The following is a 27,500-nucleotide window of genomic DNA, read 5'->3' as shown; positions in this document are numbered from 1 at the left end:
ACTGTGCCAGCGTGGGGAAGTGGACCACTTTGTCTAGGAGAGACAGGACTGTCAACACATTCAACACACAATGTCAAACACAGTCATCTTTGGCACATGGAAGACCCAAGAGACAACAGTGACAGTCCATGTGCCAGCCTGTAGACCATTAGCAGGACCAGGATTTATTTTTGCTCGCTCCTGTAAAAGACACATTTAAGTCAATCTGGAAATCCATTGGTACAAAAAAAAAAAAAATCTTCCTTTACCTCTGGAGGCCCAGCCTGGAGTTTTTCGACTAACCGGAAGTGCAGGGGCCTCACGCCCTTCACTTCCGGTGGTCCCCCCAGGGAATCACTGTGTTGTTCACAAATACTTAGGGTAGAAAACCAGCAGAGTTTAGCTATATATCACATTTTTCACATCACTATATCACCGTGTAGACTAATCTGATGTTTGTTAAGTCTATAAACACAATGACTGAACAAACATTACTATTTCTGTGTGCACGTTTTGTAATTAACATGGTTATCGTAGATTAGCTGAGCTAACCGTTAGCTGTTAACGTTAGCCGTTAGCATTGTCCCCCCATCTAGTCGTCTTTCACACAGGGCTGCCGACAGATTCTACAATGTAAATTGCAGAATCTGTCTTGAGAGATTACATTTAAGTGTATATAGAATAAAGTGTAAATACATAACTAGTGTGCTATTTTCTCCTGTCTTTTTATTTTTAAACCTATTGATGCAAAGCATTAAGGCCGTTGCACACCAAGTCTGCATATTTTCCAAGTCCTTCTTCCAATTAAAATCCTTTTACGGAAACCTTGCACACTGGGTCCGATGCGTTTTATTGTTCTATTCACCGTGAAATTCACAAAAGCAAACAAAATAAAAAGACACAATTGCTCATTTGCTTCTCTCCACTGGAAGTACCTCCCCGACTGTCGCTACTCTCTCCCAGTGTCTTGCATTTGGCACCACGGCTATCTGAAAGGGCTGAGCTCTGTGTGTGCCGTCCTCATCCTCTGTTGCATCCTACTCTTCGTCACCATCATCCACCTGAATATGACCTGCTGAAAGTAACTGTCTGAGTTATGAAATTATACGATGCACCCCATTCCTTTCTCTTGTTGTAGGTGTATGTGTCCTGCAGGTTATGCCACTTTTTTTACTGCTTTTTGGTCCAACAACTCTTTTGATGGAGGTTTTGGGGTGGTTGTAAACATGACTGACACAACTTGAGGCCTGAACACAACAGATATGCAGGACCAACTTCAGCTATGCTTTGATGGTATGATGAATTTAAGCATGCTCTGTGATCTGTGCTAAAAGCCCATATCAGCATTTTCTTACAATATGTGAGCACAATTCCATTAGCATATGCAGTCGTACCCTCCACCTGTGGATGTCTCATTGATTCCTCTGTAATGTGAGTCACACAGCAGCAGCAGCAGCACCAAGCTCCATATTTCTCATTGTGCTCTCTAAGTCTTATACTACCTAGCTGCCCTTTTATAGGCCACTAATTGAAGCGAGGCACATCGTATATCTACCATTTAGCTGGATAAATGGGCAATTTGCCATTTCTTGAGTGCAGTAGTGATGGGCCCTTCACATCTGACAGCAATCTCTTGGAAAATCAATAATCTCGTGACATTACATCCACAGCCTGTATCAGCCATAAAAACTTCAAAACACAACCAAGTCAACATTTTAAGTTGTTACTGGGTTATGTGCTGGTTCCTGAGCTATAGGCTTATAAATTCAAGTTGAGTTTATTGTCATATACAATAAAATGTACAGTTGTACATTCAGATGCAATGAAATGCATCTGCATAAAAAGCTAAGGTGAGGCTATAAACAAACTACACCACAGTTGCATGACTTACGTAAATGTCGCCGCCACAACAAGGCTGTAAAGCCATGTTCAGCGTGATGACCTTCTGCAGTCTCATTTAGCCAGTTGTTAGCAACTGCCTTTTGTAAGACATGTAAAAGCTTCAAAATTCACGAGTGGGGTATTTACTGGCATATTTTATGTCGTAGAACAAAACATTAAGCTTTCCGTAGCCGTGGTTTGCAGCATTTTTTCTGGTGATTGGATTGAAGTGTTGCAGCTAAAGGTCAGCAGATGTAAATATCTTTAAAAAGCATTACAAAACAGCCTGGTGGAATTATATTTGTTATTAATCACAAAAAATGAAGATACAAAATAGATGTTAAGGTTTAGTTCATGGCTAAAGTCAAACTTGCAATATAATCTGAGTTTCAAGATTGTGTAAAATAAGAAATAAAAACCTCCCAATCTTTTTCACATCCACATTTTTATTATTTTTTTCATATCCTGGTTGCACACACAGAAAATGAACTTTGATGTCAATGAATAGTGAGCATCTGAATTAATAAAGATTCAAATGTTGCAATGCATTTGTTAAGAGACTGCGCAGCAGTAGCGCATCTAAACAACCTTCATCAAACAGTCCAAAATAATTTGCTGGAACAAAGCTTTCAGTCAATTGAATCCTTTTCTTTCCACTATATTGTATTGTTATTGCCTTTTTTTCCAGTGGACATGCTGAATAAATCGACTTATTTCTTCATACACAAAGTTATAGTATTCAAAATATAAAACGCCACATTCCAATGAATTTCACAAGTTTTAATTGAGTATAACTGCCCCATTTCCAGAAATGGGCTTCAAATGCACTGAGTCCACAAAAAATATTCTGAGGCAAAGAAGCGAGATGGGCAACAGAACATATGATACCAAGAACAGACAATACAAAGCGTTAACATGAGATTATCGTTACACTGAACTGAAGCCGTCCAATACAAATTACAACAATCCAGTAATGACAATCATTCATTCCTGCATTCAATGAAAGAAGAAAAAGAAGAAAAAGGTGAAACTTAAAAGCCACACAGACCTCCAGATTTAAGTTTTCACTTGTTAATCTATCTTAAAAAATTTAGAAAAACAAGGAAGTGATATGTCCACCTGAGTTTGGGTGAGATTAACTACCCAGCACCCTACAGCTCCTCTCTCGGTCTCTAAGTGACAATGCACCTCACAGCACTGACCATCTATGGCGCTAGGCTGGGCTTACCAAAACTGGGTTAATGAGTAGAATCTCTTTTTCTTGTATTTGTGTATTGTATAGTGTACATTGTGCTGAACTCAGTTTCCCCAGAATCATTGAGCATGTAGCCTATTTGTGTTTTCCATCACAAAAGTCTTGATTCATTCGCAGTTGCTTCTACTGTTTCTGTTTTTTCATGTATTCTTTGACCCATCTGCTTCCAATGGAACAAAGCTCAAGTAAGCTAGAATAGAATAGAAACAACTTTATTTATCCCAAAGGGAAATCCAGCACATTCAGCTCTGAGATCTTTTGAGTAGTGACCAATTCATAGTGTCAAGGGAAACAAAGAGCAGTTTTCCTTCAGGTTTTAATGACTGTTCTTATTATTTATGATTTTTTTTCTTGGCAGAATTGCATTGCTAAAATTATGTATCCCACAGCAGCTGTGATAGGCCTTTACGGGTTGTGAACATTTGCACATTGTTCTGGGTGTAGTTAAAAACATGCACACACCACATAAAACAGAACAAAGTACAAAAACATTAAGATTTATGAAACAAAAACAACAACCTGAAAAACCCTTCTTGGTTTTGGGAAACCCAACCTAATCTGCGCTTCTTGCGTCGTTATGGATCCCACTGCTTTTCTTGGCAATTCCTGTTTTACTGTGCCGTGATTGACTGGTACTCATCACATCGATTAATCGTGGTCAAGTGGCAACCTCCAGCGCTGAGAAGTGAAGCCAACCTTAAGAAAAACTGCAGTTCCTTGAATGGCCACTTGAGGCTGACTGAAAAGCAAGTTAATCTCCACAGGCACCCATGTTAGAATGCCCAACTCTACAATTGAAATAAACATGTTTACAGCCTGGTTCAAAAAACAGTTTTAGTCTCTATAGCTAATTCCCAACTTCATGACAACTGCAGGGGGGGGTGAATTGTTATATAACTCACCCGCATGAATTTTATAAAGGCTTAAAGTTATGCATAATTAAGGGCGTGGTTGCTTTGAGTGACAGGCTGTTTGGCAGGCTCTCATTTAGATCCACCTTCCTCCTCCCCTGCTCCACCCTCTCGTCCAAATATGGTCACCTCAGGTCACTTTGGCCTCCAAAAATCCAAGATGGTGACAAGCAAATGCCAACCACGAGTCCACAAACCAATGGATGATGTCATAGTGGCTACGCCTACTATTATATAGTCTATGGTCAACATCGGTAGTTTCGCAGACCACCCACTCTACTACACAACTCCTAATCCTAACCATAGCTATTGTGTGTTCACAGCTAGGCCTGCTTGAGATTGGAGGTGGTTAAGGTTAGGACAAAAAGGTCAGGGTTAGGGCTAGTATTAGTCAATCACAACACAGTAGGACAGGACTTGCCAGGAAAAGCAGTGTGATCCAAAATAACGCTGTAATAGCGCAATTCTCTGCAGGAAACAGGGAAACTAAGATGTCAGATGGCTATAATACCATGTTAGCTTTTTGCTAATGCTCAGTGTCACGCACACACATACTGTACAATGATGCAGTACAAATGCATTCTCAAATTGTATGTACAACGAGATTCCTTTGTACAGAGGAGATAGAGACAGATGTCAAAGACAGGCTCGGTGGGAGATGAGGCACAATGTTCAACAGTTTTGTGTTACCTTGATTTTTTTCATATCTACTTGCACAAAAGCAAGTTGTAGCAAAATGTTGGAATATAGCTGTCATGGCAATTGTATTATGTTGGTTTCCCTATTCAACACAAGTCACAAGTATTTGCATGTTCATCAGACATGGCAGCAAGGCCATCGCTCTTAAATGTCTTAAAACTCAATGAGAAAATTAGTGTATTTGTTGCAATTAATCCTGAAACACTACTTTGCCTTTTGGGATCCTAGTTTACGAAACCAGACTGTGAAAGATTCATCTCTCCTGCTTCCAGAAACCACACCACCTCATTTGGGAGGAAGTCTGGCTAAAGCTGCAGCCAAAGAGATATTTTTTAAGCGTGTAAACAAGTAGACGTCAGATTCTGTCCACTTTACAAAAACATCTCAACCAGAGCTCTAATGCTGCCTGCGTAAAGAGATCTTTTTATTTTATGCCGTTCCTGTGGATCAAACATGAACACCCCGCAGTAGCATTCAAGCAGAGCTGAAGCAGGATATCTGCTGACACCCAAGACTCATGTGTACTTGCAGCCTTAGCATTGCACAAGAATAAGTTTCAATACTGAGTGGTCTAGAATAAAAAAAAAAAAAAAACAACTTCCAGTGCTTCTTAATGAGTCCATTGTGATCAGATGCCTCCTCCTGAGTTTTAAGTTTATTCAGAATCAAGGAGGAAATATTAAGATACTCAGCCAGTGCCTGAGTAAAGTTGTGTCTGTGCCAAGCCATTAAGATCATGTAAATAAGAGGACGCCAGAATAAGAGCACACAACTATTTACAGCATTTGTACATCAATATCAACTCCAAGCATCAGGGCCCGAATACATAAACACAGCTTGACTGACTGGCTTTACACAGCATAGAAATTCAGTTCTTCTCTTTAACATGGTCTTCTCATGGCCATTTGTACAGTAAGAAACCACAGGAAAACGGTTTGGAGCCATGCTGTGCAAAAAAAAAAAAAAAAAAAAAAGATCCTGTATATAAAGGCTACTACTGGTGAATTGTAAAAGTTAACCCATAATTCCCAGTTATTTTATTGATTCAGAACTTCAGGCCACATCCACACTAAAATATTTTCATTTTAGAACGAAAATCATCTCCGTACCACAGTGGTTTTAGCATGATTCAAGAGTTGATCTCACCCATATCAACACGCCTAAAGAACACATATCAAATTACAATTCACGTACACGGGGAATGCGCATACTGGTGTAAACACAAAGCACATTGTCTGATCTGCGGTTTGTTGCTGAAGCCCCTTTCACACATTTCAAACCTTAAATTATCTAGACATTAGCCGGAGGGGCTGTATGTGAGAACACAAATGTCCAAATCAGTTGCCTTTAACATTAAGCAGTCTTTACCCTGCTAGCTGCTATTTCATGAGGCTCACATGAAACTGTAAGAAAAACATCCCAGGGTGAAGAAGAAGGATCAATTACATGACATAGCAACGAAAATGTCTAACTGGAGAGATGGAAAGATTCAGAACTTCTGTCAGTGGGAGTAAAAGCCAAAACTGTGAGAGAAATTCAAGGAACACCAAGAGACTCTGCTGTTTATGACCACATTACGAACCAGCAACATGATTGCTGTGTAATCTGTGTCATGTCCTGCCTCCTGTACGCTCTATCCAAGTGCGAACCCTAACCTAAACCAAACAGAGTGTTTCCAGTTTTCAGTGGGTGAGAACGCTCTTGACATGGACACATGTAGTTGAGTGCTACATGTAAAGGAGAAACTCTGGACAATGTTTTGAACCTGATTCTCCAGACACTGACTGGAGTTCATATGAGAAAACGGCTTTAGGTACAGAAAATTCTACGGAGATGGCAAGACAAGTAATTTCTTTGCTTGCACCAAAGGAAAACAGATTGGGATTCGTTACAAAGCAAATACGGCAACATTCTAGAACGGTTCCAGCCAAGAGCATTATTCAGCGCCAGAGGAAGCCATGGCAATGGGAGAGGAGTACCCACACAAGACGGACAGTCAAAAAAGGTATGTACGCTGTTTTTAAAGGTCTCTGTTTTCACCCGTCCAGACTAAAACGCAACATTGGCGTTTTCAAACTAAAAAGGGGTCAGCAGTGTTTCCAAAGGTCTCTGTTTAAGGGGTTCAAATATGCTGGAAAAGTATGGACGCTAGCAAACACAGCAACTCTCATTTTAAAATGACATTTTAGTGTGGGTGCAGCCTTAGACAGCTAGCTGGCTATTCTTTGAGGATTCTGCTGGTCATAAGTTAACTCACATCGTGATACAATTTGGTTTCAGTGAAGGATATCAATCAACCAATTGAGTGCTACTGCAGGGATGACGTTTTTTTTTTTTGCAGGCAGATGGGCAAGTTAGCGTTGCCCTCGTTCCCTGATCAAAAAGCCAAGGGGATTTTTTTTCATTGGATTTTGGATGTACAGCTGCTCGATATACCTCATAACAAACTTGATATAGGAAATATATTACCTGTTCTGAAAAAATATTGTATTTCGGCAAACAGCGTACAAACAGCCAACAGCATTTTCCATTCTTAATTTTCCACTTGGCACTTTCAACATTTCGTCATGTATACGGGCCCCGACTTCAACCCTGATGCCTTCACACATGTTCATACAAGCAATCATAAATTCAGAAATTGTGAAAAAGCAAAACAAAGAAAAACCCAAATGGCATTTGTATTGAGGGACAATAAACGAGAATGTGTATTAAAATTAATACACAGTTTATTCAAATGCTTATGATTAAAAAGATTTTAAATTCAGACATTGAGAGGGAAACAAATGTTACGATGGAATGACTGATGCTCTTCCCCATTGCCTAAATGGGTTCAAATGTACTGACTTCACAGAGAAATGATGGTAATTCTTTAAATTACAGCTCACTGACAACAATAACAAGTGTACAAGAGACTCACAAGAGGGACGACACTATTTGTTACTATTGTTAACACGTCTCTGGCTGTAACCAAATCCAAATGAAAGACAGGCTGATTGGTTTCAGAACACACACAAGTTAGCTAATTATGCCTTGTGTAATTACAGCCAGCAGTTACAGAAACCAGGAGCTGAATTTAGAGGCATTACCACGGCAATGACTTTGATGTGCAGGTTTGACACAAGAGAAAAAAGAGGAGGTCAAAACACGACTCTCCCCATAGGACAGGTGTAGACAAGAGACTGCAGTGATAATGTCGGCATATCAAATGAAATCATCCTGAAACATCTTTGGCTGTAGCATTTGGCAATTCAACAAAGAAATAAATGCAGACATTGCTGAGGGATGAATTGCGATGCATTGATCAGATGTGGAGAAGAAGAAAAAGGGAGAAGGGTATAGCACAGAGGATATGAATGCATACACTTTGCTCTTAGAAATAAGGGTTCCACCTGAAAGGCAGAGGTTCTACCCAGAACCATTAACTTTTAAAGAACCCCCCACTTTTTTTGAAGAAAGGGTTCTTAAAGATTTCTTTGTAAGACTAAGGGTTCCATTTAGAATCCTGTTCATCCAAAGAACCTTTTTTTTTCTTCACACTCATGCTTTTAATGATAATTAAAAGCATGAGTGTGACCCTCACCCTTTACATATACAAATGATCACCCAGGTTTCGTCTGGTTTCGTAAACTAGGGTCCCCAGGTATTTTTTAAATGTAATGTATCTGGAATCCCCTTAATCAATTCATTGTACTGTGTTCTGCCATTTTTACCTGCATTTCATACCATACAATACCACATGGTCTGCAAAAATTTTACTTCCTTATTTTAAATTTACATATTTCTGATTTTAGCATTCTGTGTTTGTTCCTAAATTTAAAAAAGAGTTTCTTTTCCAATACTTCCCTACTGAAATAGTAAACTGTCGTAGTTCTGATTTCACAAAATCTCCACCCCATAGAAACATGATTGTGAAAAATGAGTGTTGTGCTTGACCAGGTCAGCCCCGACCCTTTAGCCTCATGAAGTCAAAGGATGCTGGACGTGGTACCCTTGACCTTTTATGTTGGGTTCTAGGTAGAATCCCCTGAAAGGATTTCAGGTGGAATCTTAATAAAAGGTTCTAACAGGGATCAAAAAGGGTTCTTCTATGGGGAAAAGTCAAAGAACCCTGTATGGTTCTAGTTAGTATCTAGTTAGTTATCTGAAACTATGGATAAAACACACACGCACACACACACACACACACACACACACAGACAGACACACAAGACAGACAGACAGCAAGACAGACAGACAGACAGACAGACAGACACACACACACACACACACACACCAATCTCCCAAATTTCTCCATAAATCCATCTGTGATTAAGGGCACAATCAACCAGTCAAGTAAAAAGGTGTGTATTAGTGCAAATGCAAAAACAGAACACAATGAAAATGGTCATGGTGTGAACGAGTGATGCAGGGCAGAGAGAAATAAAACAAGTCTATGCCCCTCACAACATGCAGGGTGAAATAAAACAGGTTGCCTTTTGTGCTTATAATAAGTCTCCTCTCATTCAAAAGCGTCTGCCAAGTTCATGCAAATTCTCGTCACATGCCTGCATGTCTCCATGTTTGTGTTGCAATTCAAAGGCTAAAAAGAGAGCTTTCATGTATTCGAAATACACGTGAGAACAGTAGTGAAGGGATTGAAATGCTCTGTGTGTTTGAATTAAAGTCTGCAGAAACGTTAATTTGAAAAAACAGCAGCCTCACACATGCAGATGCTCATTTATGTGTGTGTGTGTGTGTGCGTGTGTGTGTGTGTGTATAAGCAAGGAGACAAACACGCCAATGTTCAGAGCTGCAAATAACAACAGCTGTGGGTCAATAGTGTTTACTGCTGTGTGCTTGAGCGTGTGTATTTGTGGGCACCACTGAAAAAGGTTGGAGGAAGAGAAAGTGGGTAGAAAGGTGGATGAGGGAGATGATGATGTTTGGATCGTTCCGCTTCGAGAGGCTTCACATCTGGTCACCCGGCTGCTGTGGGTGTGTTCTGGGCCACGCGTCTCTCCAAACCCTGAGTGTGTTTGGTTCTTCTCTTGTACACCAAAATCTGGATTCTCATATTATTTTTTTCCTGTTTTTGGTTTCAGTCCTCTGCAGCTTCCGATGTGTTTGGCTCTGATGGCTCTTGGTTGGGCTGGGTGGGTTTGGTACTTGTGGTTTATGTGTCCAGGTTTTGATGGAGCCAGTCGGGCCTGGTTCCAAAGTCATGGCAGGAAGACAGGCGGTACCGGTTGGGCTGGCAGTGTGGTTGGTTGACATGTATACAGTGGGTCAGGCAAGTAGTTTGTTTCAAGACTTTGGCCGCAGCAGTTTTCATTGAGATTTGTTGTAGATGATAATTAAATGCTGATTATCTCACCACAATGTTATGAAGGTTATTGTCATGTCTAGGCAGGCGGAGCCATGCCATCCAAACTACAGTCTGGACAAACACTTCTTCTGTGGTGCTGGGAAAAATGGATGGAAACAACTGAGCTCTACTTTGGCGCAGATTTCTTCACCGTGTCAGTTTGCAGCACCAGTGCGTTGTACCCCCACAACAGACATCATTCCATTCATTCATTTCAAAGCATCAGTGGTCCAGCACTGCGACCATGTCACTTGATCCTGGGTCCTGGGATAATTCGGGTTGGGTTGACTGTGCCGACTGGGTTTGTCCGAGTGGAAGAGTAAGTCTTAGGACCCACCGGGAAACGTTGATAAATGCCAGGTTAGACTTGATTATTCTGGGTTCTGGTTGCGTTTCTGTTCAATGAGTAGCATCTGAGCTGGGTATGAATGATGATGTTGTTCTGGGTTACATCTGCTTGGTTAAGAATCTGGCTCTGGGTTAGAGATTCAGTCAGCAGAGGTACTCGATTAAGGACGAGATGTGGTTCTGGTTACTTGTTCAGTGGGAACTACTACTGGACTCAGGTCGGGCTTGACTAGCGGTCCGTGGAGCACCATACAGGGTCACTGATGCTATGTGGTTATTCTGCATCACCTGAGGAAGAGGGATATAGATAGTATGTGTTAAATTGGATTGGATCACATGCAAAAGGTATGGAGTTGAAATATTTGGCAATACTTTGCTCAAACAGTGTCCATCTGAAATGAGGCAAAGCAGCTAAACTTTCCGTAGACAGAATAAGGCTCAGATCATATCCTAGAGTTTACTCCTGTCTGAATCTGACATGCCAGCAATATTTATGGATTTAATTATAGTTTCTTTTACCTCTTACACAATGAAACCACCTCAGGTAAAACTTATACATATTTTTTAAATCGTGCAAAATTTGTATGGCATTTAGCTAAAACTGATACCAGGTTAAATTCTGGCCCACTTTTTGCCTGTGTGTTTACATTACTGTTGCAATATCATGGCTAAAAATGCCAATGTCAGAAGCAGAATTACATTTAAACTCATAGTATGTCATTTCTGCTACTAGAGGTCTCTCAATTAAAAACACAAATAACACAATAAATGGACTCTGATGAAGTTGAGCGGGATCATGGAAACTGTTGCGTTTGTTGTCAAACAACCATATAGAAACGCTTCTATGGTGACAACCACCTTTGAAGGTGAAAATCTGATGTGCTCAGCCAGCCATCATGCCATAATGGTCGCAGATTTAACTTTTATTCATGTTACATTTAGTCACAATTAGTCATTTCATTACAATCAAATGGCCGCAAATTAACTTGTTAACTTTCCATTAGCATTAGTTGAGTCAATGACCCATACACTTTAGGCTACAGGTACTGCTGCTAACATTATGTGTTGGGTTCAATTGTTGGGTAGCCCAGCACTGTTATCTGTGGTCAAAACAAGTCATACAATAGCACAAACTAACTGACAGAGCAAGGCAGTGGCAGATCAGTTGCTCCCGTGTTGTGTGAGATAAAAGGAATGGTTTCTGTCAAAGGAGTCTGGTAGCTTTGATGAGAGCGATATAACAGCTTCAACAGGGCAGAAGCAAAACACCTTTTAGCCACCTAAAAAAAGACCCACCAAAAAAATCTATACCAATTTAAGTGTACACTACATTTAAAATATTTTCACTGCTTTACCTTGCCGTCACACAGCCCATTCCAACAGGGAACTGAAGCCTTTATCTATGCTCTATTTAAAGCCACCAGACTCCATTAACAAAAACTGTAATTTTACCTTTCAGGACATGGGAGATACTGCTCTACGAACAAACACTTTAATACACCAAAGTCACAGAATAACGTCATTGTGACATTACCATAGGCATTAGCTTGGTGTCTGGCTTGAGCCACTTGTCATAGTAGTATATCATAAAAAGCTGGATCAATATTGAAATATCATATCAATAAATTTGGTCTCTACTGGATTACTGTGTTGCCAAATGGCAGGCAAATTAATTTAAAAAAAAAAAACGTGATGTGTGTCAGAAAATATGCTAAGTAAAATTCTGACATTGTATGATTTACAATTCTGTATCATCTGGTGTCTCCCCAGAAGTTAGAGCAACTAGAGGGGGTTAAGGGGATGTGATGCCATTGACAGGCAGCCAAATGAAATGCAACCTTTCTTGAATAAAATAACATTTTCTCAGGGTTTGAACATTGTTGGAAACATTTGGGATAATGTAAGCACACAGCTCAACAAAATATAAAATGTAAGTCTAGAGGTTTTTACGCATTCTAGTGCAGGAATGTAACATATTATACTTAAATCCATGGTACATCTAAAGTACAGAGAAACATATCCTGACCTCAAAGATCATCCTCTGCAGTCCAAAGCAGAAGGTAGAGCCAAAGGGGTTGGTGTTATTGGCTGATGAGGACCTGTCAAACACAAACATCTGATTATGTCAGAGAGGACTCTCATTTGGATAATATGACAGAAGTTCGCTATAAAAATCAAGCTTGAATGCTAGAATCAGAATCAGAAAAACTTTATTAATCCCAGAGGGGAAAGTGTTTAAATTGTTTGTTATATTCATTAACCAACAACACTAAATAATGCCAGCAAATGATCTTCAGTGTATGTGGGACACATTTAAAATAGCAATGTAACAATGTCACCCACTGTGTCTGTGTAGATGAAAGAGCATGTGTATGTACCTGTGGAGAACAACAGGTTTTTCCATCGGGTGACCGAGCAGTTCCTGAATCTGATCCCACTGACAGAGAATCAAAAAGTTAGCACACAATTGAAGAGACAACTTCTGTGGCAGTAGATACACAGGCTTGTTTATCCACTATCTTGTATCAAAAGGTCATGAGACCTGCATAAAAAGGCTGATGAGGGAAACAACAAGACTGTGGTTACATTCACTTCCTGGTGATGGTACTGCTGTGTCTGATGGCAGTATATATTCACATAGATTAGTGTGTAGTAAAGGAGACCGAGGGTGTAGATGCTCACATTATCGCTGAAGTAAAGATCTAATGTATTATCCTATTTTGACCATCTCCAAAAGAATTTCCTCCAAACAAAATTGAGGCAAATTCTGGGATAACAGTGATATCACAAGACTTAAATTACATGACTTCCTCTGTAGTTTGCCTACAAGATAACTGTAGCCGCAGTTTTTAACATAATATCCAACTTTTATGGATATAAAACAAAGAGTCTGTTGGTGATACGGAGACCCAGTTTTAGATGTAGTGATGCAAGAGAAAAACAACTGACGGTACTATCTTACACAAGGCGCAAAGTGGCGCACAGTTTAGCTCAACCATCATTGCTTATTTAAGACCAACAAAGTTGTAATTTATACAGCCAGCTCCCACGTTTTCCAAGTACGTGCACATCTGCGCACCCATGGGTGTGAAAGTCAGGTGTTGTGAGGCACATGGTTGCCGAATCACTATTTTGAGGCAGCAGAAAGCGGCTTCATTGACCAACAAAAATCTGGTCTTGAGTCAGAATTGCGCAGTATTTTCCTGCTATTTAAAGGGCACTTTATTCAGATACTTAAATGAGCCTACATAGGCGGGATCACAATGTGTGTTTACTCTGGTTGTTACACACACAAGGACACGTGGATGGGCTGTGGGTGGGTGAAATAACACATCATTCAAGGGGAAATATTAATTACATTCTCTAAAATGTGAACATAGCAGAGAGCAGCGCAGAGCTGCTCTCCGATTCCACACTGAAAGACGCACTTGTGCCATGCACTTTAGAGAACTACATGTAAACCACTAACAGGTAAGGTAAAAAAACATTGATCATCTCTTTACAATGCATTCTTCTGCTGGGAAACCTGTGGTCCTAACATTTATGTAGATGCCACTTGACACACAGCACCCACTCAAACACCACCATAGACCAAGTATTCCCCCTCATGGCAAGAGCACTCCCTGATGGCAGTGCCCCCCAGTGCACCATGCCACACTGCAAAAATTGTTCAGGAGTGGCCCAAGGAATGTAATAAAAAGCTCAAGGCATTGACCTGCCCTCTATATTCCCCAGATCCAACTCCAATCAAGCATCAGTGGGTTGTGCAGGTACCCCGCCAAGCAACTGACAGGACACAAAGAATCCACTGTCACTGCCCTGGTGCCAGACACCACAGAACAACCCCTGAGGTCCTGTGTCCATGCTTTGACAGGTCAGAGACCCCACTTGGCCCCATTGTCGAGTCATGGATACAGGACCATGAGACAGGGGTATCGGCATGTCCCTCAGATGCTCGATTGGGTTGGGATTTGGAGGCCAGGTCAACACCTTCAGCTCTTAGTCACATTCCTCTTTAATATTATTCATTTCACCCATCAGGGGTTTTAATGTTGTGGTTGATCAGTGTAGATTGTTATAACAGGGGACACAGAGTCTAAATTACAAAACTCAACTAAGACACCAGTTAAGACACCAGGCCAAGAGACCATGTCACATCATTACAGCGTTACCATGGCACCACCTTGTGAATTTACAACAGAGTACTGACCTCTGGCAAAATGTAACAGTTGTATGAATCTTGTCTATCACTGACCTTGCTGTATGTGGTTAAGATGCAGTCCTCTGTCTGAGACTCAGCTCCTTCTGAAGTGCAGGGATATAAAAACAGAGAAACCAGCATTAGATGAGAGGCAGATTAAAAATTATACCAGTCAAGCTGAGGCACTCAAGGTTCACTCTTTCAGTGATTCATGGCTGATAATTGTCTCACCTTTCTTTATGACTAGTGGAATTTTAAAGTCACATCGATGATATCTGTGATGAAAGGGAAAACAAACAAAAGCACAGAAAATTAAGGACAGAAATCCTACAGTGTAAAAGGTACAAACAGAGAAATAAGGGCTAACTTAATGACACAATAACAGCTCTGGATGTGGATAATTACATACAGATGATGCAGTACTGTCAACAATGATGGAAAAAGACAGAAAGGTGGAGGAAAACTGAGTAAAAGAAGACACAGAAACAAGTAACTAGACAGCAAGATATTTACATATTGAAGTTGTAATGTCCGGGATAGTTGGTATGGAGAACAAACTTCTTAACCAGGTGAGTTGTAGAGTCGAACAGGATATCCTGAAATATAAAAACACAGTCTTAAAGATTGCTTTTGCACCCTATGTTTGGCAAGACCAGCTCATTACAGTCCTGTCTCATGCAAACAGCGGGTCGAAGAGAGGCACGATTACACCCCCACACCCGTTCATTATTACCAGCCAGTATCACCAGCTGGCCTCTGAGCAGATGCTCGAGCTTCTTGTTGAGAGGGTCTAAACACCAACTGACAGGATATTTTCAGTGAAATATGACTGAAAATAGACTTCACAGTAAACAGAAAAACGGCATGTACTTGTTACCTCCCATAGATGGATCTTGGGCTCGTTAGCACCACTACTGTGTGTACTATAATTTCTCCCCAAAAAGTACATTACCTTAAACAAGCACAGTGTTCAATATTGTCACTGTAAATCATCAAGCAAGCAAGAGAGAATCTTTTGGTAGAAGTTGGTGAACTACGCAGGATTGTAAGTTACTGATTGTGAACACAGCACTGTGCCTCTTGGATGCCTGCTCTATGGTCTGGTATCTGGTCACCAACTTTTTATAAAGCTCTGACCTCACCTGAGCACTAAGAGGGTACACGCCCATAAACTTCCCAAACGCAGAAAATAAGAAAAGAGGCAAATACAGAAAACACAGGCTGAGAGCAGAGTCTCTGCAGAAAAATACATCACCACACAATTCTAGTGGATCATTAGTGATGTTTGAAAGGGATTACTTCTGTATAAGTCTATACATTGTTTCCTGCATAGTAAGTCTTTTCAGTGAGTGAAATCTCTCAAAAAATAACTGTATGAATTCAGTTTAGGACTGCACCATATGCAAAAAAAAAATCATATTGCAATCATTTTGACAGATACTGCAATTGCGATACGAGTCATGATTTTATTGGGAATGGTAATTTTTGCATTTAGTCTGAAAAAGTATAATGATGATCATGTGATTTTTGCTGGGGTCTGTACCAAGCAAGCATGTTTCCTTATGTCTGGAATATGATTTGTGGGCCGCAGCATCTCTGCAGCTTGTGTGTTGTAACATATTTTACCTTTTACAAAATCTGCAGCTTCTGTGATTTGGATATTGCACTTGACCATAGTAATTGTGCAGCCCTAATACAATTGACATTAAAAAAAAAAAACAATTACTAAACTATAGTACTAACTTGGCCTCTAAGGACCTCAACGAATACAGACCGGTAGCACTGACATCTGTAGTAATGAAGTGCTTTGAGAAGCTCGTCCTTCAACACCTCAAAGCCAGTCTCCCTCACCAGTTTGCCTACAGGGCAAACCGCTCAACAGAGGACGCCATCGCCACAGCTCTGCACACGGCCCTGAGCCATTTGGAGCTCCCAGGGACCCATGTCAGGATGTTGTTCGTCCCCCCAGGGCTGTGTACTGAGCCCCCCTCCTGTACACCCTTTACACCTCTGACTGCACTCCCATCCACCCCTCGAATACCATCATCAAGTTCGCTGACGATACCACTGTGGTTGGCTTGATCACGGGGGGGGGGGGGGGGGGGGGGGGGACGAGTCAGTGTACAGAGAGGAAATACGGGAGCTGTCAGAGTGGTGCAGAAAAAACAACTTGGAGCTGAACGCCACAAAGACCAAAGAAATGGTCCTTGACTTCAGGAAGCGAGAGGGGACCATGCTACACTCACCATCTCTGGAGAGTGTGTGGAGAGAGTGGCCTCCTTTAAGTTCCTGGGGTCACACATCTCAGAGGACCTCAGCTGGACGATCAACACATCAGCACTGATTAAGAAGGCCCAGCAGAGACTCCACTTTCTGCGGGTGCTATGGAGGCACCACCTGAAGGAGAAACTGCTGGTGTCCTTCTATAAGGCCACCATAGAGTCAGTGCTGATGTACTGTGTGTCTGCATTGTTTGCTGCCTGCTCAGCTGCAGACAGGAAGGCTCTGCAGAGGGTAACCAGGACGGCGGAAAAGATCATCGGTTGCCCTCTGCCCCCCCTGATGGACATTGCCCGCTCCCGCTGTCTTAGAGCACAGAGGATATCTGCAGACTCCTCCCACCCTGGTAAGAGTCTGTTCAAACTGCTGCCATCAGGAAGGCAGTTCAGGTCCCTGAAATCCAGGACCAACAGTCTTAAAGACAGTTTTTATCCTTGGGCCATTAGAACCCTAAACTCCTCACTCTAACCACTGCTGCTTTTATCACCCGTTAAATTGTGAACTGTTTATACTGAATAACAACTGTTTACATCAACGACACTGTGCAATATCTGTGTACTTTACCTTGCACTACCGGACTTGCACTTTTGGGTGTGCATCACTGTATATTACTGTGTATTCTTTTTATTTGACTCCTATATTTATTTGACTCCTTTAATATTTTTATTTGACTCCTTTATTACTATGCCATTCTTTTATACTATTTGATTTTTTACAGATTCTATCCTTTTTTTCTACTTGATTATGCACTGTACTGAGGAAGCTGCTACAATTTCATCATGCACCAGTATGATGACAACAAAGGAAATTCTGAATTCTGACGCACACAAATAAGCCTAGGCTGAGTTTACGTACCACTCCGAGGGTGAAGTAGTTGAAGAAGTAGTCGTTACATTTCGAAGGAACCTGCTTGTGAGGTGATGGAGAGTGGATCTTCATCTAAAATAAAGAAGAACATGTAACAATACAGACAATAAACAACAATGTATGCCTTCACAATTAACTGACTATTTTCATGTTCAGCAGATAGAAACATTTGCATTAATTTGAATATCTGGCTTTTTGTCTGATAAAGTGGAAACAGACAACTTTCAACTTTTTCCCAACCTAGCATTTCCAAGTGGTATTACTGTTGGTGCCGCTGTCACAAAGACAACTAGAATGCTTTCCATCTTCCTCAGAGCCTAGCAACTACCTACAACACAGGACACAAAGCATTTTGTTTTCCACAACTGCTTCATTTGTTCCACCTTGCGCTATTTCTGTTATTGGGTATAGTAACTGCAGTTACATTGGTACTCTTTGGTTACTGGGGACAGCTACAAATGGCTACCGGGGAAAACAAATGCACCACCCTCTCCATGTTTTGGCTGAGCAACTACATGGTGAAAGCAAGGCTTATAAGGAACCAATCTGAATGCAGATGGAGTCATTATTCTATAGCCATTACATTGTGCTATAGACATTTTCATCATAATAAGTCAAAGAAAAAAAAACATGCCTATTTTCACTTTAAATGTTGGACTTTCTTGCCTGTCTGCTGTTTGGTGCAGTGCAGGTAGTGTACAGCGGGTTTATCAGGGTTTTTCTGCCTGTTGCTACTGGAGAAGGGTTTAAGAAAAGTGGTGAGATTAAACCCAAACGTACACTTGTGATCATTAAACCAGAACAATGAGCGGATAGACACTAAAACACTTTGCACAAGAGCAGAGTTGGGTGATAATGGCCATTCGGTTCGTAAAAGACTTGATTACTTTGGGTAAAAAGAAACTATCACAATCACCGGGGGGATATTGAGCTGTCAGACTGATGGAGGACAGGATGTAGATCGGGACAGGACGAGCAGGGCTTAGTGAAAATGATACAAGTAGCTTAATCAACAACAACACTGAAAGGAACAGAGTTTTCCTACCTTGTCCTCAGACTTGTAAAAGATTTTATGTGGCGAACCCAGAGCACCCAATACATCCTGACAGGAATCTCCAAAGTAGATGCTCCTTTCTAGGGACTTCACTTTAGCATCAGCCATCACACCTGGACCACATCCTGCTCCCACACATTACAACACCACAAGAAAGGAAATAATTAAATTTCCAGATACATGACGAAAAAGCAAAGTTAAACAGCATGCCATCGATAATGACTGTCTCCGTGAGTGCAGACTGCTGGACAAAAACATTTTTCCATGTTTGCCTTACAGATAGATCTACATGGTCCAGCCAGAGACCTGCAGCTCAATCTGTGGAGCGTTTGTCCATGTCAGGGTTACATAGTTAAAAGGTATATTGTTACTGTTTGTAAGCACACTTGCCAGCAAAAGTGAAAGGCAACCCCAGATTTACTCTCTTGGCATTTTGCCTCACCATATTTGCATTATTTACAGCACTGCGACTACGATTTTCGTACTCCTCTTGAAAGCATATTGCTTACAGTCTTGCAACCTTTTTATAAAATCTCGACTCCATCTGAGTGCTGCACGCAGGAACGTCCTGAACACAGCAAAATAAAGGGGAGGGAGAGGGAGAGGGAAGAGGGAAGATTCACTGCCACGCACCTCTAGTGGGTCATAAGAGATGAAATTACAAAAAAGTTAGATAGTTAAAGATCAGTCAGCAGTGGAGACAGACGAATGTGAACAATGGGGATGATGATTTAACAAAATTCTTCACTGGTTGAATTTTCTATTTCAACTTTGCAGCAGTGTTACAGATTGTGGTAGCAATGTCAACAGAAGTCTGCAGGCAAGAGAAACAAAAACATCCTGTGAATCAAATGTAGCTATGAGGACATGTGAGGAAAACACTTTGGCCAAATGCTGCTTCTAATCATAATTCTTAGTTCCCAGTCCTCAAGACATACAGAGACACAGAGACATATGTTACCTGCAGTGAGAAGGCGGAGTTTGAGTCCCAAAGGCCCGGCCTGATCTCTCAGGACATCCACACACTCTGCAAAGATGTTACCAAGGAAACAAGCCAGCGGCATCGCCGGAGCTCTGAGGACACAGAGAACAGTGTGTGTGTTTGTGTGTATTTTTATGGCTTTTTTGTTGTTGTTCTCCACACATTTGTTCAATTCATCACAGGTTAAAGGTCCAGTGTGTAAGATTTAGGGGGATTTAGTGGCAGCTAGGTGTGAGGATTGCAGATTGCAACCAGCTGAAACTTCTCCTGGTTAGGGATTCCTTCTGTGTTCTTTGTTTAGGAGGTTTTTACAGGGAGCTGGATTATCAGAAGATTAACAGACATAGTGATTTAAAGACATAGTGATTTAAACCGCAAAAAACACTGAATAAAGCAGTTTCCCCAGTACAAATCAGTGTTTCTTCAACACTGTTTGGTTTGTTTGGAAATGTTTACTGTATTTTCACTGAGAGTAGTTCGATGCAGATTCAGATGGTTCAACTCCTCCAAATAATTCTGTGGAATAATAAACTTTGGTAGAGGTATGTTACCTTGTTTCTTGCAGGTTGTTGCCAGTGTAGATGTGCATCCTCTTGACCATGGCCCCATGTGGAATCTGCAGGGAGGCCAAACCCATGGCAAAGTTAGGCTGCCAAGGCAAAACAACTGGGAGTAGTATGGGACTGGTATGTGTGTGCATATTCACAACAAATCGATGTTTTACAGAAAATACAAATGCACAGAGAGGTGTGATCATTTTGACGAAGCACTGTGGGGTAAATCGTCTCAGAAACACAATAACTGACCTAAACACCCATGTTTCAGAGGTGAAAACTCAGGTATAGAAGCAGATCAAGAGACAGACCCGCCCCTCTCTTTCTCAAACCCGGACCAAAATCCGATCAAACAGTACAACTAGGCACCGCTTATCAAATATAAACAAAGATTCAGTCACTGAGTTGCCTTTTTCTCACTTCAAATGTTTCCAGAAACATGTTTTAGTTTATTGTTAACTGTAAGAGATTTTTTTCTAGCAAACTGGCCGCAGTCAGATATATGTTAGCAACCGCCTTTTTTAAGACTTATAGTAGGTTCAAAGTTCACAAGTAGGGTATTTACTAATGTGCTTTATGTCACAGAACAACACCTGAAAGTCTCTTAAGACTGTGTTAACCAAAGGCATCTAACCAAAAACCCACTGAAAAAACACACTGACTTTGAGACAAGGGAATTGTGAGTGGTAAAATGCAAACTCATTTCTGGGGTTTTAGGACTCATTCCTGCTGCACTCTATTAGTCTGGTGCAGTTCACTGCATTCTGGTAGCTGTAGGTTTTCTTTATCTTGAGCAAAAGTGTCCTTTTTCTCTATTTTCTCTGATTCTGTAGCAACAATTTCAAAAGTATTTGTGTCTGTCTACTGAATAGACATCCTAGTTTTATAAAGGCCATCTTTCCAGCAGTGAAGTGCCCTTTAAATGGAGGAGTATCTGTATTTTTGATGGTATTGAAAATCATACCTTTGGGATTACTACTTATCCTGGTATACTGTAATACCTTAATACCACCCAAGCCTACTCAGTGCATTGTATCAGTTTTATCTAAAAAACCCTCAGAGAATCTCAAACACATTCAACTAACATCTTATACACACATAACAAACAGGAAACACACGACAGCTCAGTGTTGAACTTTAGACTAAGACATGCAAATATTCTAACTCAAACTAGAAGCTGAAACTGAACCTGCACACGACGATACAAGCACAAGCTGTTGTTTCAGTCAACCAAACAAAACAAAACCATTCAACCAGCTCAACATGCAGCACAGGGCAGACTGGGAGGTTTAAGAAATAATCTATGCAGTAATCATATTGCAGATTATGTTGGGGCTGCAGAATGGCTAAACCAAAAACATGAGATAAGCTGCAAAAACCTTATCAATGGGATATGAAATTCAGCTGAGAGAGCAGTAAAACCATCAATATGTGACGTGTGCTTTCACAGTAGCAAGCTGCAGAATGGAGCAGATGGTGGAGCAGCTGTTTTATGACATACATCAGCCAAGACATTCACAGCTGTAGAGCATATACAATAGACATCTGACTAACTGTACATGCTTAAATCCAAAACCAAATCCACATAGGCAAAAACCTCACGTTATGAATGTATTAACCTGCAGTTAGCAGACTGTGTGTAAACACTTGACTTTGTCTGAACTGTAAGTTGCCGGGTGTCAGTGTTGTCTTGAAGAATTTAATTATGAACTTGTGTTCCCTGAACCAACCCAATTCCTTAAACTCTCTGCTGCAGTCTGACTTTTACTGCTTACATAACACTGAGTCTTTGACATCTCAACAGCAGAACACTTGAATTTGTACTTGGTGCATTTTGAGATCTGTCACAGTTCCTTTTAACATTTCAGAAAACCTGCGTCAAAGGTTTTGCATCCTAGGGTGTGATGAGGATCACATCTCTAAGGATTTTGGATCACTGGCATCCAAGAAAAAGAAATGTGCCCAAGATGAAACAAGCAGCAGGACAATCACATTCTCAGCATGCATTTGGTTTCTGCATTCAGTCCCACATTAGGCTATTTATTACCACAACATCACATCATTCTGACAGGGATTCAGGGGCATGCTCAAGGCAAACATAAAGGCTGACCTTCTCCATATGCAAGGAAATCACTTCAATCACAAGCCTGCCCTGATTCCCCTGGGATGTAAAGAAAGGACATCTCAGCCCTTTTTTAACTGACTGACCAACAAACTGACTCTCACCTCATATTTCGGAGCTTCATTCCATGAGTCCAGTTGGAAGGAGAAGGACAGGCCTCGAAAATTGAGATGGAACAACTGCTCTGCAGCGTTGTAAACTGGCCAGGGAGGAATGAAGATGAAAAAAATATCATGACAGAGATAAATTAGATCAGAATATGGTTTCATTTGTGAGACATTTTTGGGGTGTTTATGCTTTGTCAAGTACCTCCAGGGTGCGTAGCTCCAAATGACTGGTCTATTTGCTCTATTGTGGGGGCAATGGCCTGAGAGTTGAAATGGACTCCACTGAAACAAGTACACACACAGCCACAGTTACATCTATTAACATTCATATAGGGGGTACTGCATTAGCTGAGGAGCTGTTACCAGACAAGTGAAACAGATTCCACTGAAAGACAATCATACACATAGACCTTCTGAAACACATTAACACAGGCAGACTCCATTACACTAAGTACCTGTACATACTGGAAGGAGCTATGACTTGTAATTGAAAACAGTCTCTGTGGCAACATACAATGGACAGTGTACACATACAATGACCATTATATAGAGCCATGCCCACAGGAAAAGGCCATATACTGTAACAAGGGTCTAAGATGGTTTAATCATTGCTGCATTAGTTTTTATTCCATTTTAGTTTCTTAACACCTTTCACCTCAATTTAGCATTAATATATCTACTTACCAGTATTTCAACTTGACTTTGCTCAGTTCATACACTTCGATCACCTGTCACTCAAAAAGAGGAAAAAAGTTACATAACTTATGGTTAGTTAAATGTCAATAACAAAGTTGAAGAAGTCTAATATCTCTGCCGGTTATCTAGAAATGGGAGGAAGCTTTCAGTGGTGCTGAGATCAAAAAATGGCTAATGGTATGCCACTAGTGGTTCAACTGCATATGCTGATCCCTCAGTGGCATGCCGGTCCCTGGAGTGGTATGCTGACCCCTGATAGCAATTGGATAGTCATTCAAAGTATTTATGGTAATAAATGAATAACATGTCATATGTATGGCTGGTTAATGTTCCGTAGCCAGCGTAGTCAATTGCCATGTTAGCTAAGGCTAGCTCTAATATTAGTTTCAGGGTACATCAGCGAGGATATGCCTATCTGAAACTATTCAACCGTCATTTCAAAAGCATTGCACATATGCCAACAATATAAGTCTTAACTTAAAGTGATACTTTCCTTTATTTACAGTGCTACGTTGTGCTTCATTGTCAATAAAGACAGCAAAAAAATATAGATTAACAGTACAGAGTCTTGGGGTGGTATCGGTGTGAAACTGTATATGCTGGTGGAACAAGAGTGGTATATCACTACATGGATCGGCATATGCTGCCAAACCGCACCATCTCCCATTTTTCAATCTCAGCCACACTCGAAATTTTGCAACTGTTGCTGATAAATAACTGTAGAGAAATACCACAGCCCTCTCTTCTCAGTATCTGGTGCGCAAGTTCAATTCACCCCCTGCTAAAATTCCTGTCTAATGTTAACTTATAAATATCCAGACCCTGAGCTTATGGCTTTCTGTCTCCTAAAGTCAACAGTTTTCACCTTGAGTCTCTGATTTGTGGCATCAAACAGCAGTTTAATCCCATCCTGAGTCAAGTTCAGTATGAGGTCATGGCTGAGTGGCGTCTGGAGGGAAGATAAACAAAGTAGTTAATTAGCAAAAAGGCCCTCGTCAACAGATATGCAGATAGGCAAACAATCAAAATCAGCTCTTTCTCAACTTAGGTGGAAACAAGGCACAATCCGAGAGTTTAATCAAGACATAAATGGACTCTCTACGTTCACACTTGCTCATGCTTGTGTTCAATTCAGATTTATTGCTCTGATCCGATTTTTTTGTTTGGCTGTTCGCATTATTTTTTTAAATGGGGCCAGTATCACACAACATGCTGTTGTATGGAAGTAGACAATTCATTTATAAGCTGATGCGCAGTGGAACCCAGCTGAGATGATAATGAGGACAGGGATAAAGAAAGCAATTTTTTTATTATGACTTTTTGTTGAGAAATGGCTGCTACTTAAGTACACAGGTGTGTGGATGTGGAGTCGGAGCCAAGTGTGGTGGGATCCTGACATGAATGGCATTACTGAAACAGATTTCATCCAAAATTTAAGGATTTTTTTTTTTTACACTGACATGTAACATGTTTTTGGTTTTATATATTTTAATTTTAAATCTTTTTTGAAGAATTGTGACCAAGATAAGTGCTGTGCAGGACACGTTTGAAAAACACACATTTTAGTGCTCTCTGGTGGACACACTATGTAATGGCAACACTATATCTAAATAACCCCGAACATATGTTCTGCGTTCCTGTATCTCATCACCTTAAATGCACAGCAATACCAATGTATCAGCAAGTATTTGACCAAATAGAGAAATTTAGCCAAAAGTGTTATAAAAATCCAAATAGTTGGGGTTGTAAAATGATTGAAACAGCTAATGCCACAGAGGAAAACTGAAAAAAAAAAAAATGGGCCGCTGCCTCCAACCGGATTCCGAAACAAGGTGGTTATTTTTTTGTGACCGTATGTGTAAGTGAGAAACAGAGCACATAATTAAGACAGATATTTGACCATCTCACCTGTTCACTGTATAGCACCTGGACATTTTTGATGATGCGGCAGTGTTTCTGTAGAATAGAGATGGCCTGGGCCAATGGCATCCCTGGAAACACAGACATACACATGCATGCACAAATGAAGAGACGCAACATTATTATTACAGAGACTGTGCCATCAACTGTTAACAATAACATGCAAGGAAAATGACTGTAAATTTGATACATGCATGTGGCTTCAAACATAAATGAATGGCATATAATCTCATTCCCTTTCTCCATCTGTGTTTATGCTCTTAAAATAGTTGTTGCAAAACTCACCTAAGGCGAATTCCCATTGCTCATTTCCTAATGATCTCTCAGGCACCACCTCCAGATCCAGCATTGGCAAGTAGTGGGGGGCAGCTTACCTCAAGACACAATGGGACCCTCTGAGGGACCCTTTCTCTTCGCCTGTCTTTCCCTGATCACGGCACAGTCTTACAATGTCTTCAGACAGCTACTTTAATTCATAACTCTATCTACTTATTTCACTAAAGACACCAAATTCATGAGTGTGAGCATCAAACAGCTGCTTAATCTATGGTTTACAATGAAAGGTGGCCACTCTCACACGTCATATGTAATAAAAAACGTGTTAAATATTCAAAATGACATCCACAGAGCCACCTGAGGCTGAACACCTAAGGCTTGCAGAGAAACGTATGTTTTAAATTACAGCTTAACAAGTTACCCAGCAGAGACTGACAGCTTGCACACACACAATATTAACGTTACGCAACCTGCCAGCCAAACTAAAACGCACAAGGCCAGCTGTCTGTTAATCTATTACTCGTTTGTGTGGTTTAAAATCGATATAGATAAAAAAAAAATGACTCGATTCAAACTCAAGGATAAACAAGCAATAAGTCAGACGTGTCTAACAGCCACACACGTCTCCTTCAGGCTTCAAATTAACATCCACTTGTTCGGTTACAGTGCTGTCGTGTGTCTCCAACGAACCAACACAAAACCTGGTCCAGTGACAAACACCTAAAAAAAAAAATTAGAGGCACCAAAATAATGTCTCCAAAACGGACAGTTGCGACTGTTAGCTATGTGTCACTGCCGGGCGGTTACGAAAGCATCAAAGCTTGACAACAAGACTGTTTCTTTGCGCTATGGGCTAACGTTAGCTGACGAGCTAGGTGCCCTCTGCGCTATGGTAATAAAGTATAAATATAAATAACGTATGTGCAGAAAAAAATTCTAAATTCAAGACAAAGAAAATGAATACTGCGGTTCAGACTGGCACGACATAAACAAAGAAAGCACGCCAAGCCGTCGGCTGTCTTTGCTGTTTTTCTTTCTTCCTTTCAGCGAAGGTTCAAGCTTTGGAGCTGTTAGCTCTTCTGCCGCTAGTGCACAAATTCAAAGTCCTCTCTGAGAGACGCTTCGCTTGTAACTCGGAAGCTCCTCGGCCGGTAAATGTCCACTGTGTCCCTTACTCGGGTTTAATGTGTCTTCAATGTCAGGAGCAGATAAGAGCAACACAGTGTCCAAACAACAGCAACTTCGGGCATCAACAACAGCCAGCGGGATCAGCTGATCAGTCAACTTCCTGTGTTCTCCGTTAGCGTGATGACGTCATGGTCAGCTGACGCAGTGGCCAAAAGCGGTTGCAAGCAGCTTGTTAAATTAAATGTATTAATTTAAATGAGACTTCTCTGGTTTTGTTGGTGACACAGACTATCTTGTCAAAATTCCAGACAGACTTCCAATAACTATTAATTTATATTTTCAAACCTAGAGCTTGGTAGGAGGAGTTATGACGCCTGGCAAAGTCTCCTGCGATGACCATTGGTAGCAACATTTTTTTGTCTTTGATGAAAAATGATGTATGATGGAAAATGTGTGTTATGTGATTATGAAATTGAAACTATTTGTCAATTATTTTATGGATGCATTTATATAAAATGATATTGGAATATATTATATTAGAATATTACTTTAAGATGCTGACTGGTTCAGTTATTTATTTAGAAAAAATAGTTTTTTTTAATGATAAGATTGCTATTGGTTGCAAAAAAAACTGTTTAACTTGAACCTTTTTTATTTTATATGGAAAAATTTATATTCACAAATGCAAATGGACTAAAATGTAAAGCCTTATATTTTTTGTGATGTTGTTTAAATGATACCCATATGTATGTGGGTGGGGTTTTTTGTCCTTTTTTGTTGTCTTATCAAAATGTATAACTCTCTTTGTTTAAGATAGCTGTATGGGTTGAATATGATACAAAAAAATAAATAGAAAGTGGCTGAAAATAATGAAAAGCAAGAAAGAACAAACCTCT

The 27,500-nt window shown here is 40.6% G+C and overlaps 1 protein-coding gene across 2 annotated transcripts; it reads right to left on the bottom strand.

Annotated features, from left to right (window-relative positions):
- Window positions 1–9,593: 9,593 nt before the first annotated feature.
- Window positions 9,594–26,758, bottom strand: phaf1 (phagosome assembly factor 1). 2 transcript variants are annotated; one of them, XM_033636054.2, is made up of 16 exons: window positions 25,486–26,758; window positions 25,189–25,271; window positions 24,146–24,229; window positions 23,269–23,312; window positions 22,787–22,866; window positions 22,582–22,676; window positions 20,353–20,450; window positions 19,781–19,893; window positions 18,811–18,944; window positions 17,754–17,837; window positions 15,132–15,214; window positions 14,850–14,893; window positions 14,673–14,722; window positions 12,796–12,854; window positions 12,444–12,516; window positions 9,594–10,705 (listed from the first exon to the last, which is right to left on the bottom strand). In XM_033636054.2, exons 1-16 carry the CDS (start codon window positions 25,547–25,549, stop codon window positions 10,610–10,612), a joined length of 1,284 nt encoding a protein of 427 aa, XP_033491945.1. In that variant the 5' UTR covers window positions 25,550–26,758; the 3' UTR covers window positions 9,594–10,609. The 2 variants fall into 2 exon arrangements, with proteins under 2 accessions (XP_033491945.1, XP_033491947.1); XM_033636056.2 differs by having other exon boundaries at window positions 20,353–20,417.
- Window positions 26,759–27,500: the final 742 nt, after the last annotated feature.

Source organism: Epinephelus lanceolatus, chromosome 5, assembly GCF_041903045.1.
Source record: "Epinephelus lanceolatus isolate andai-2023 chromosome 5, ASM4190304v1, whole genome shotgun sequence".
Taxonomy (NCBI): Eukaryota; Metazoa; Chordata; class Actinopteri; order Perciformes; family Serranidae; genus Epinephelus; species Epinephelus lanceolatus.
Note: the sequence above shows the minus strand (reverse complement) of the source record. Positions and strands in the feature narration are given on the sequence as shown.

Bases quoted from the DNA above. Each gene is read 5' to 3' on its own strand.
- phaf1 (XM_033636054.2), bottom strand. From the start codon at position 25,549: ATGCTGGATCTGGAGGTGGTGCCTGAGAGATCATTAGGAAATGAGCAA. The intron at 15,215-17,753 runs GTACGTAAACTC...TTTATATTTCAG, and splicing joins ACTACTTCACCCTCGGAGTG to GATATCCTGTTCGACTCTAC. The intron at 10,706-12,443 runs GTCAGGATATGT...CCTCTTCCTCAG, and splicing joins TGCAGAGGATGATCTTTGAG to GTGATGCAGAATAACCACAT.